The sequence below is a fragment of the Brassica rapa genome, unplaced genomic scaffold (genome assembly GCF_000309985.2).
Source record: "Brassica rapa cultivar Chiifu-401-42 unplaced genomic scaffold, CAAS_Brap_v3.01 Scaffold0526, whole genome shotgun sequence".
In the NCBI taxonomy this organism is placed as follows: Eukaryota; Viridiplantae; Streptophyta; class Magnoliopsida; order Brassicales; family Brassicaceae; genus Brassica; species Brassica rapa.
The window spans coordinates 22,738-35,557 of record NW_022610467.1 but is presented as its reverse complement, the minus strand read 5'-3'; the positions used below and the strand labels follow the sequence as shown (position 1 = coordinate 35,557).

At 42.6% G+C, this 12,820-nt stretch overlaps 1 protein-coding gene and 1 long non-coding RNA gene across 2 annotated transcripts; both read right to left on the bottom strand.

Annotated features, from left to right (window-relative positions):
* Positions 1-840: 840 nt before the first annotated feature.
* Positions 841-4,147, bottom strand: LOC117130518. Its single transcript, XR_004453883.1, has 2 exons — positions 4,062-4,147; positions 841-1,119 (listed from the first exon to the last, which is right to left on the bottom strand). It is a non-coding gene; the product is annotated as an uncharacterized LOC117130518 (long non-coding RNA).
* A 6,870-nt stretch (positions 4,148-11,017) lies between these two features.
* Positions 11,018-12,207, bottom strand: LOC117130521. The gene is made up of 2 exons (XM_033283325.1): positions 11,475-12,207; positions 11,018-11,074 (listed from the first exon to the last, which is right to left on the bottom strand). Exons 1-2 carry the CDS (start codon positions 12,025-12,027, stop codon positions 11,067-11,069), a joined length of 561 nt encoding a protein of 186 aa, XP_033139216.1. The 5' UTR covers positions 12,028-12,207; the 3' UTR covers positions 11,018-11,066.
* Between the last annotated feature and the right edge of the window lie 613 nt (positions 12,208-12,820).

Genomic DNA, 12,820 nt, shown 5'->3' with positions numbered 1-12,820 from the left:
CACAAAGTGATTCATCCTGGTTTGATTGGAACGACGAAGAAGCTGTGCTATTCCCAAACTGGGAAACTGGAATCACCTGATTTGAAAGTGGGATAACTTCTTCTTGCCAACTCCTATGAGATTTATTCAACTTCCTGGTGATTCTCCACCACTTTATGTATCCAAATCAAGCTTCTCACAAAGTGATTCATCCTGGTTTGATTGGAACGACGAAGAAGCTGTGCTATTCCCAAACTGGGAAACTGGAATCACCTGATTTGAAAGTGGGATAACTTCTTCTTGCCAACTCCTATGAGATTTATTCAACTTCCTGGTGATTCTCCACCACTTTATGTATCCAAATCAAGCTTCTCACAAAGTGAGTCATCCTGGTTTGATTGGAACGACGAAGAAGCTGTCTTATTCCAAAACTGGGAAACTGGAATCACCTGATTTGAAAGTGGGATAACTTCTTCTTGCCAACTCCTATGAGATTTATTCAACTTCCTGGTGATTCTCCACCACTTTATGTATCCAAATCAAGCTTCTCACAAAGAGATTCATCCTTATCACTTTTAGTGATGTTTAGAGTGATCTGAGTATTTAAGAAAGATTAGAAGAGATTTAGAGAAGATTAAAGTATAAAATGAGATTAAGAGTCTAAAGTAAGAACTTGAGAGAGACTAAGAGAGACTCATAACTTGCTTGATCTTATTAATGAGAGTGTTTACACTTATATATGAAGCTTAAGACACTAGGGTTTCGATTGCATAAAGGAGAAAGCATGTGAAGTCAAGATACAGCTAAGGGCGCATTTGAATCCTTCCAATGAGAGTCTCCACATGTGTAAGGCATCTTTGAATATGCCTTTACCTTTCCAGCTCTTGCCAGACTGTCAGACGCGCTCCTCCTTATCCTCTCAACGTTCGGATCAAGCTCAGCCTTAAGGTAAAGTAACTCTAGCTAGTTTACTCTTTACCTGAGCTGAGTAACTTCTTAACTGCGCATGATGGTACGGCCTGATCGTCCGTACCCTTTGCCCTATCCGTACAGTCCGTACATGATGCTTCCATCTTCCTCTCTAATGCTTCTACACTTCCTAAGGTCTCCTCTTCATACCATAAGGCTCTCATCTTAACACTCCCCCTCAAGCTTAGCTTTGTGAAAGTCTAAGCTTGGACAGCCATGAGATCTTCCTCATTAAAAACCTCACTAAGGAAAACCCATTGGGATAAAACCTTAATGAGGGAAAAAGAGTAAAGATCTCACAGCTAAGGGGATCAGCTCCTTCTCTTCCCAAGATCTATGAGTCCCAATCTGATGTGAATGGACTCCATAGTCTTTTGTCTTGCAGCCTTGGTGAACACATCAGCCAACTGATCTTCACTTCTCGTATAGCAAGGTAAGATCACTCCAAGCACAATCATCTGTCTCACCTTGTGGCAATCAACCTCAATGTGCTTGGTTCTCTCATGAAACACCGAGTTGGATGCAATGTGAATGGCAGCTTGATTGTCACAATGCATTGTCATTGGAGTGGCTTGATCAATCTCCAAGTGCTTCAAGATGCCTTTGATCCACACCAACTCGTTTGTGAGCTTCAGCATGGCTCTATACTCAGCTTCAGCACTTGAACATGACACCACCTTCTGCTTCTTGCTCTTCCAAGTCACCAAGTTGCCTCCAATGAATGTGCAATAGCCGGTGGTTGATCTCCTGTCAGCTCTATCTCCTGCCCAATCAGCATCACAATAGCCCACCACTTCTGAGCTTCCATTGCATCCCATCCAAACCCTTGATCCGGCGAGCCATTTAGATACATCAGCAGCCTCTCCACCATGCGCCAGTGATGTTCCTTGGGAAGCTGCATGTGTTGGCTCACCTGATTCACAGCAAAGCATATATCAGGCCTTGTGATGGTTAGATAAATCAATTTGCCAACAAGTTTTCTATAGAGTTTAGGATCATGAAATGGCTTGCTGTCTTCAATCTCCCCCTCTCTTGGTACTTTGTAGCCATCCTCCATTGGCATCCTTGCTGTCTTGCCTCCATAAGCACCTGCACCTTTCAAAAGATCAAGTGTATACTTTCTTTGGGACATGAACAAGCCTTCCTTGGATCTACAAATCTCAATTCCAAGGAAGTATTTCATTTCTCCCAAGTCTTTGATTTCAAACATAGTCTTTAGAAACTCCTTGGTTGCTTTGATACCTTCCTTATCACTTCCTGTGATAATGATATCATCCACATACACAAGGAGAGCAACCATACCTGAGGGTGTCGTGAGTGTAAAGAGAGTGTGATCCAACTCTGACTTCTTGAAGCCTCGGCCGTTCAAAGTTGTGCTCAACTTGTTATACCAAGCTCTTGGTGATTGCTTCAACCCATAAATAGCTTTCTTTAGCCTCAGTACATTCCCTCTCTTCACTAGATGTTCCAGCCTGATGGAGGATACATATAGACTTCATCCTCAAGTTCTCCTTGTAGAAATGCATTCTTTACATCCATTTGCCACAATCCCCATCCAAGGTTCACAGCCAAGCTTAAAACAATCCTAATGGTGTGTAGCTTGGCTACTGGTGCAAATGTTTCAATGTAATCCTCTCCATATGTCTGAGTGAACCCTCTTGCTACTAGTCTAGTCTTCTTCCTCTCAATCGACCCATCAGCCTTGTACTTGATTGTAAAGATCCATCTACTAGACACAGCTTTCTTCCCTTTTGGTAGTTCACTCTCATACCATGTATCATTCTTTATCATAGCTCCTGCCTCAGCTCCTACTGATTCCTTCCATTCCTTATCCTCCATTGCCTCTTCATAGCTTCTTGGAATGTGATTCTCATCCAAGTTTACCATGAATGCGCAATGTGCTTCTGGATATTGAGCAAAAGAACACACGGCCTGAGTAGGATGCTTCACAGCTTGGGCATTGTAGTACACTCTTGTGTTTACCCAACTGGAAGGATCCTTTCTCAGCCTTGTACTTCTTCTCAATACTGGCCCTTCTTGCGCCATCTCTTGTTCTTCTTCTTGTGGCAGCACACTTGTTTCAGATCTTTCTTCTCCTAGCTGACTTGCTTCAGCTCCTTCTTCCCTTAGCTGACTCTCTTCAGCTCCTTCTTCTTGATCATTTGATTCCACAGCTTGATCATGAGAGCCAGAACTCTCTTCTCTACTTGTTTCTTCACGGTTTGGAGTTCTTGTTTCATTCCCCCCTCATGCTCAAGGTTGGAAGTCTGATGATCCGGGACTGGGGTAGTGCTTCTCCCCCCTTGATGTCCTTGATTCATGTTGATTCCAAGGCCTTCTAGGATAATCCTCAAGGTTTCAGCTCTATCAGAGGTAAGATCCTTCAAGTCTTCTTGAATCTGTTCCTCATAATATCCTTTCTCTTCAACAAACTTCACTTCTCTAGATACTAACACTCTCCTTGTGTTAGGATCATAGCACTTGTATCCTTTCTGACTTGATGAGTATCCAATGAACATTGCCTTTGAACTCTTAGCTTCTAGCTTGTTTCTTATCTCTCCAGGCACCATCACAAAACACAAACACCCAAAGACCTTCATATGCTCGAGAGAAGGCTTGTACTGATTCAGTACCTCAAATGGTGATTGTCCTTGAAGGATCAGAGTTGGTGTCCTGTTGATGAGATAACATGCCGTAGCAACAGCATCACTCCAAAACTTCTTAGGCACATTGGATTGAAACATCATGGACCTGGCTACTTCCATCAAATGCCTGTTCTTCCTCTCAGCCACACCATTCTGTTGTGGTGTATAGGGACAGCTTGTCTGATGAAGGATTCCATGCTGAGCTAGGTGTAGCTTGAATGCTTGTCCCGTGTACTCTCCTCCATTATCTGACCTGAAAATCTTTATCTTGGCATTGTAATGGTTAGTCACATAGGATTGAAAATTTTTAAATGCATCAAGTACCCTATCTTTGGTTGGAATTAAGGTTAACCAGGTGTATTTGGATTTTTCATCAATGAAAGTTACATAATACTTATGGTTTTCTCTAGATAGGCAAGGTGCAGTCCAAACATCAGAATGAATAAGATCAAAACACTTTTCATAAACAGTAGTAGACTTGGTAAAGACAGTTCTACAATGCTTGCCTAAAATGCAAGCTTCACAATCATTATTCTCAAAGGAAACACCTGGCAACATCAGTTTTAAAGCCTTATTATGAGGGTGTCCTAATCTAGCATGCCACAATGCATTTTTACTTAAACCAGAACTAGAAACAGAAGTAAACGAGCAGCTATATCTAGAAACAGGAGTGAGATCTTCAAGTAAATATAGCTCTCCTTTAGTCACTCCCTTTCCAATCATCTTGCTGCTTTTAATATCCTGAAACTTCACATCATTAGGACTGAATATAACATTGCATTGCAAATCAGTAGCACATTTCTTAACAGATAACAAGTTTGATGTAAATTCAGGCATATAAAAAGCTTTAGTTTCCTTATCAAATAGTTTAAGACTTCCTATTCCTCTAATAGGAATCTTATCTCCATTAGCAATCAGTACATTTCCATTCATTGGCACAATGTTTTTAATTAAGCTAGTGTCACTTATCATATGATGAGATGCACCTGAATCAATCACTAATGGCTTAATGTCATGAGAACTAGCAATATGCGCAAGGATACTAGATGGTTTGAATGCATGATCATTTCTAGCAAAGTTTGCAATCCTAGATTGATTTACCATTTCTATCAAGCTCTCATGCATCCTATCAGTTCTAGTTAGATTCTCATAGTTCTCTACCACCCTAGCACCAAAAGAATACCCAAAGATGTTACCATTCTCCTTGAACATCTTAATGAGAGCATCAAGGTCGGATCTCCTTAGATACTCTTGATCATTGTTCCCACGGTTGCTTGATGCTCCAGTGTAGGCTACAAGAGACTTTCCATCACCTGCCTCACGCCCATCTATCTCCTTTCCTTTGCTTGTACCAGCTCCACTTGTACCATCCGAGACATTAGCCCTTGCCTCACGATCCTTCATGAACTTAGCCGGCTTGAGGTGAGGATGGAGTATCCAGCATTGGCTCTTCTTGTGGCCATGCTTCTTGCAGTGATCACAACTCCCATTGAACCTCCTCTCCTCAAACTTTCCATGCGCAGCCGCAGCCTTGTTTGCTTGTGGAGCTTCACTACCTTCCTCTTGAGTTGCTTGGCTTGCAAGGGAAAGGTCTCCTTTCTTTGCAAACAACCCAATGGAGCCTTGCTCCTTCTGAATCCGCGCACACACATCCTCAAGATCAGGTAGAGTGTCTTCTCTAAGCAGGTGCTGGATGAGACCGTTGTAAGCCGGGTTGAGCGTGAGGAGTAGCCCAAAGACCTTGTCTTGTTCTCTCCTCTTGTTAAGCTCATCAGCATCCGTTGTGCTTGGCCTAAGCATCTCCATCTCGGACCAGAGACTCCTGAATCTCCCTAGATGCTTGGTGAACTCCATGTCTTCTTGTACAAGGTTGTTGATGGCTTACTTCACTTCAAACACTCGGCTTAGGTTTGACGTGTTGCCATACACCTTCTTCAAAGTATCCCACAGCTCCTTAGCAGACTCACAGTAGCTGTATGCATCCAGAATAGCCGGCTCAAGTGACGCATGAAGCACAGACATCACCAGCATGTCCTCTTGATGCCACTTCTCTTCCGCCTTGCTTGCGGCCTCACCATCATCCTCTCCTTGAGTGATGAGTTTTGGAGCTTCTCCGGGGGTGATGTGCTTCCACAACCCCTTGCTTCCCACCGTGGTTCTCACCATCCGAGACCACACCAAGTAGTTGGTTCCCTTGAAACACACAGCTACCTTCATGTTCATGTTCATCCCACTCTCCATGTTGAATGATGAACTCTCTAAGCTTCAGAAACTTTATCTTGAGTTGAATGACTTGTAGAAACCTTCACAGCCTCGATCTTCAACCCACACAGCTTCAGATGACACACCACAACCAGTCTTGAACTTGAAAAGTACCCAGAAACTCTCAAACACACAAGAACACACAAGAGTTTCTTCAAAGCTTCAACCTTGAGGCTTCAAAGAATCTCACACGACCTCAGGCTCTCACTAACCTGGCTCTGATACCATATCACTTTTAGTGATGTTTAGAGTGATCTGAGTATTTAAGAAAGATTAGAAGAGATTTAGAGAAGATTAAAGTATAAAATGAGATTAAGAGTCTAAAGTAAGAACTTGAGAGAGACTAAGAGAGACTCATAACTTGCTTGATCTTATTAATGAGAGTGTTTACACTTATATATGAAGCTTAAGACACTAGGGTTTCGATTGCATAAAGGAGAAAGCATGTGAAGTCAAGATACAGCTAAGGGCGCATTTGAATCCTTCCAATGAGAGTCTCCACATGTGTAAGGCATCTTTGAATATGCCTTTACCTTTCCAGCTCTTGCCAGACTGTCAGACGCGCTCCTCCTTATCCTCTCAACGTTCGGATCAAGCTCAGCCTTAAGGTAAAGTAACTCTAGCTAGTTTACTCTTTACCTGAGCTGAGTAACTTCTTAACTGCGCATGATGGTACGGCCTGATCGTCCGTACCCTTTGCCCTATCCGTACAGTCCGTACATGATGCTTCCATCTTCCTCTCTAATGCTTCTACACTTCCTAAGGTCTCCTCTTCATACCATAAGGCTCTCATCTTAACAATCCTGGTTTGATTGGAACGACGATGAAGCTGTGCCCAAACTGGGAAACTAGAATCACCTGATTTGAATGTGGGATAACTTCTTCTTGCCAACTCCTATGAGATTTATTAAACTTCTTGGTGATTTTCCACCACATTATGTATCCATATCAAGCTTCTCACAAAGTGATTCATCCTGGTTTGATTGGAACGACGAAGAAGCTGTCTTATTCCCAAACTGGGAAACTGGAATCACCTGATTTGAAAGTGGGATAACTTCTTCTTCCCAACTCCTATGAGATTTATTTAACTTCCTGGTAATTCTCCACCACTTTAGGTATCCAAATCAAGCTTCTCACAAAGTGATTCATCCTGGTTTGATTGGAACGACAATGAATCTGTGCTATTCCCAAACTGGGAAACTGGAATCACCTGATTTGAAAGTGAGATAACTTCTTCTTGCCAACTCCTATGAGATTTATTCAACTTCCTGGTGATTATCCACCACTTTATGTATCCAAATCAAGCTTTTCACAAAGAGATTCATCCTGGTTTTATTGGAACGACGAAGAAGCTGTGCTATTCCCAAACTGGGAAACTGGAATCAACTGATTTGAAAGTGGGATAACTTCTTCTTGCCAACTCCTATGAAATTTATTCAACTTCCTGGTGATTATCCACCACTTTATGTATCCATATTATGACTTTAGAGAATATGAAAGGTATTGAGAAGTCTAAGAGAGATTTAAGAGAGATTAGAGTGTTTAAGAGAAAGTGTATGAGATTATCATGATGAACTAGAGAGAGAGACTCATAAACTCGTGTGTTACTTTCATTAATCACCAAGAGTTACAATATATAGCTAAGGAAAGACTAGGGTTTCAGCTTAAGAGATAAGGTAAAGCATGTGTAGTCAAAGCTAAAGGGAGCGGATGGTTTGAACTAGCCAATGGAATGCTTCACACACTTTCAGCATATTCCAAGATGCTGATCACTTTACAGCTATGCCAGCCTGTCTTCTCCGCGTCTCCTTTCTTCCTTTCAACGGTCACAAGGCTTCTTAACACTCACGGTAACTCTCCAAAGTAACTTGGGTAAGGATGGTAAGTTTTGGTTGATGATGAAGTCGACCCGGGAAGGTACGGCCTGTACGGCCAGTACGGTCAGTACGGATTGTACGGACTGGTCGACTTCATACCTCATCCTTTCCTTAACCCATCCTTCTCCTAATGCCTCCTTATACCCCAATCACTTCCCTTGCTTATACTCAACTCATTTCAACACTCCCCCTCAAGCTTGAATTCTAGAATCCATTCAAGCTTGGAACAGCCATGAGATCTTCCTCATTAAAAACCTCACCAAGGAAAACCCATTGGGACAAAACCTTGATGAGGGAAAAAGAGTAAAGACCTCATGGCAGAGGGGATCAGCTCCTTGGTGAAAGATCTATGAGCCCCAATCTGATGTGAATGGACTCCATAGTCTTTTGTCTTGCAGCCTTGGTGAACACATCCGCAAGTTGATCCTCACTCCTTGTATAGCATGGCAATATCACTCCCAAGGCAATCATCTGCCTCACCTTGTGACAATCAACTTCAATGTGTTTGGTTCTCTCATGGAAGACTGAGTTGGTTGCAATGTGTATAGCCGCTTGATTATCACAATGCATAGTCATTGGGGCTGCTTGCTCTATCTCCACATGCTTCAAGATCCCTTTGATCCATACCAACTCATTGGTAAGCTTCAGCATTGCTCTATACTCAGCTTCAGCACTTGAACAAGACACCACCTTCTGCTTCTTGCTCTTCCAAGTCACCAAGTTGCCTCCAATGAATGTACAGTAGCCGGTGGTTGATCTTCTGTCTGCTCTATCTCCAGCCCAATCCGCATCACAATATCCCACTACTTCAGTACTCTTGTTGCATCCCATCCAAACTCCAAGGCTTGATGTCCCGTTCAGATACAAGAGCAGTCTCTCCACCATGCGCCAGTGATGATCCTTTGGGACTTGCATATGCTGGCTCACTTGGTTCACAGCAAAGCAAATGTCTGGTCTTGTGATGGTGAGGTAGATGAGCTTCCCTACCAGCTTCCTGTATAGCTTTGGATCATGAAAGACCTTGCTATCTTCAATCTCCCCCTCACGTGGAATCTTGTATCCATCTTCAAGAGGCATCTTTGCTGTCTTATCTCCTTGTATACCTGCATCTTTCAAAAGATCAAGTGTATACTTCCTTTGGGAAATGAACAATCCTTCCTTAGATCTACACAACTCAATTCCAAGGAAGTATTTCATTTCTCCTAAGTCTTTGATTTCAAACACAGATTTCAAAAACTCCTTGGTGGCTTTTATACCAGCCTTATCACTACCTGTTATGATAATGTCATCCACATATACAAGTAGACAGATGATACCTGAGGGTGTAGTGAGAGTGAAGAGAGTGTGATCCAATTCAGACTTCTTGAACCCACGCCCATTTAAGGTAGTGCTCAGTTTGTTATACCATGCTCTAGGAGATTGCTTCAACCCATAGATAGCCTTCTTGAGTCTCAATACATTTCCAGGTTTCACAAGGTGCTCTAGACCCGGTGGAGGATGCATATACACTTCATCCTCTAGCTCTCCTTGAAGAAAGGCATTCTTCACATCCATCTGCCACAGCTCCCACTCAAGATTCACAGCAAGAGATAGTACAATTCTTATGGTATGGAGTTTGGCAACAGGAGCAAAGGTATCAATGTAGTCTTCCCCATATGTTTGAGTGTATCCTCTAGCCACCAATCTTGTCTTCTTCCTCTCAATAGTTCCATCAGGTAGATACTTGATAGTGAATATCCACTTGCTTGTTACTGCCTTCTTCCCTCTTGGCAGCTCACTCTCAAACCAAGTGTCATTCTTTATCATAGCATTTGCTTCATCACCCACTGATTCTTTCCAATCTTCATGTAACATTGCTTCCTCATATGATCTTGGTACACTGCTCTCATCTAAACTTGTAATGAATGCACAATGTTCCTTTGGGTAACTCGCAAATGAGCACACAGCCTGAGAGGGATGCTTCACAGCCTGAGCATTGTAGTACACTCTCGTGTTTACCCAGTTGGAAGCATCTCTCTTTAGCCGTGTGCTTCTCCTTAATGGGGCTTGTTCCACTTCCACCACCGTAGGCTGGACCACCGTAGGCTGAACTGCTTCTCTTTCTACTTCATTTGGTTCCACATGATCTTCTTGTATGGATTCTTCCTCTCTTTGTATCACACCTTGACCATGACTATCTGAGTCTTGATCCTCATGATCTTCAGGCTCAGCCTCATTTCCCCCCTCATGATCATGGTGTGATGGTTCTTCAGCTTCATTCTCCTTTGATGGTTGCTGATCCTGGGACATGTTGATTCCAAGTCCTTCCAGTACACGCCTAAGACTTGTAGCTCGATCAGATGGTTGAGACAAATCTTCAAGATCCTCCCACTTTCTATCTCCATAAAAGCTCTTATCCTCCAAGAACTTCACATCTCTAGACACAAGAACTCTCCTGGCTTCTGAATCATAGCATTTGTATCCCTTTTGTGACGTTGAGTAACCAATGAACATGGCTCTTGTGCTCTTTGCTTCTAGCTTATTCCTTAGCTCCCCGGGTACAAGTACAAAGCACACGCACCCAAAGACTCTTAAGTGATCCAACACAGGCTTGCTTCTGTTTAGAACTTCATAAGGAGCTTGATCTTCCAGGATCTTGGTTGGTATCCTATTGATTAGATAACAAGCCGAGATCACAGCATCACTCCAGAATCTCTTAGGCACACTCGTATGAAACATCATAGACCTTGCCACCTCCATTAGGTGTCTATTCTTTCTCTCAGCTACACCGTTCTGTTGAGGAGTGTATGGACAACTTGTCTGATGTAGAATCCCATGTTGAGCTAGGTGACTTCTGAATGCATTGCCAGTATATTCTCCACCATTATCAGACCTGAAAATCTTAATCTTGGCATTATACTGGTTAGATACATAAGATTGGAAGTTTTTAAATGCATCAAGAACTCTATCCTTTGTTTTAATGAGTGTTATCCAGGTGTATTTAGATTTCTCATCTATAAATGTGACAAAGTACTTGTAATTATCTCTAGATAAGCAGGGAGCAGTCCATACATCAGAGTGAACAAGATCAAAACACTTATCATAGATAGTAGTAGATCTTTTAAAAACAGTCTTACAATGTTTTCCCAAAATACAAGCCTCACAATCATTATTTTTAAACATGACACCTGGAAACATTAAGCCTAAGGCTCTAACATGTGGATGTCCTAGCCTAGAATGCCATAATGCACCTTTACTTAAAACAGAACTCAGCAAACAACTAGAAATGGGGTTAATGTCTTCAAGTACATAAAGATCCCCCTTGGTTACTCCTTGTCCGATCAACTTATTGCTCTCAATATCCTGAAATGTCACATTGTTAGGACTAAAGATAACATTGCATTGTAGATCATTGGTACATCTTTTAACAGATAAGAGATTAGAGGTAAAATCAGGCATGTAAAATGCTTTAGAGTTCTTATCAATAGCTTTAGGTCTCCTACACCTTTAATGGGAATTCTATCTCCATTTGCAATCATTACATGTCCATGAGCAGGTTCTATGTTTTTGATCAAGCTATCATCACTAATCATGTGATGAGATGAACCAGAGTCAACAATCAATGGTTTTATGCCTCTAGCAAGATGAGTTCTAGGTGATTCATTTCTCAGTTTTAATTTCTCAATGATATCTATCAACCTATTCTCATTCCTAGGCATCATGTGAGCAGTATAAGAGTAACCAAGAGTGTTTCCGAATGTACCAGACTCCTTAAGAGCTTTGATGAGGGCATCAATGTCAGATTTGCGGATCACTTCATGCTCCAAACTCTTTGCGGCCGTGTAGTGAGTTGCCATTGCCTTGCCTGCGCTTTCACCCACTTGTGCACTTGAGCCTGCTCCTGATGGACCGGCTTCACATGCTTCAGTAGACAGGTTAGCTCTGGCTTCTCGATCCTTGTTGAACTTGGCCGGCTTGAGATGGGGATGAAGGATCCAGCACTGGCTCCTCTTGTGTCCCGGCTTCTTGCAGTGATCACAGTTGCCTCCAAACCTCCTCTCATAACCATACTTCCTCTCATCAGTTTTGTATGCTGCACGGTTAGCTTGCGCTCCTTCCTCAGCCTTGTTGGCTAGAGCTAAGTCTCCCTTGCTTCCGAAGAGACCAAGAGACCCTTCCTCCTTCTGAAGCTGTGCACACACTTCCTCCATGGATGGAAGACTTGGCATCCTCAGCATGTGTTTGATCACATCATTGAACGGAGGATCCAACGTCAACAGCAACCCAAACACCTGATCCTGTTCCCTCCTCTCCATGAGTAGCTCCTGATCAGCCGTGCTTGGCCTCAATGATTCAAGCTCAGACCACAAGGATCTATACTTGCCCAAATGCTTGGTGAACTCCTCTCCATCTTGTACCAGTGTGTTGATAGCTTTCTTGATCTCATACACACGGTTCAGATTGGTAACGTTCCCAAAAGTCTTTTGTAGTACCTCCCACAGGTGTTTTGGAGTCTCACAGTAGCTGTAGGCTTCCAAGAGATGTTCTTCAAGTGATCCTTGCAGCACAGATAGCACCATCAAGTCATCTTGAATCCACTTCTTTCCATCAGCAACCGCGAGCTCTCTTCCACCTTCTTCCTCACTGGCCACTGGTGCTGGAGCTTCATCTGTGATGTGACCCCATAACCCTAGCCTCCCAATGGCTGTCTTCACAAGCCTAGACCACAACAGGTAGTTTCCCCCACCCTTGAGTGAAATCGGAACCGTAATGACCTTGTTTCCTCCCATCTTTATTTGCTTGAACTTGGTTTAGAATCTAACAAGAAAGAACTTTTATCTGAAGCTGAAGAACACAAGATCTCAATACCACAGCCAACCTGGCTCTGATACCATATGACTTTAGAGAATATGAAAGGTATTGAGAAGTCTAAGAGAGATTTAAGAGAGATTAGAGTGTTTAAGAGAAAGTGTATGAGATTATCATGATGAACTAGAGAGAGAGACTCATAAACTCGTGTGTTACTTTCATTAATCCCCAAGAGTTACAATATATAGCTAAGGAAAGACTAGGGTTTCAGCTTAAGAGATAAGGTAAAGCATGTGTAGT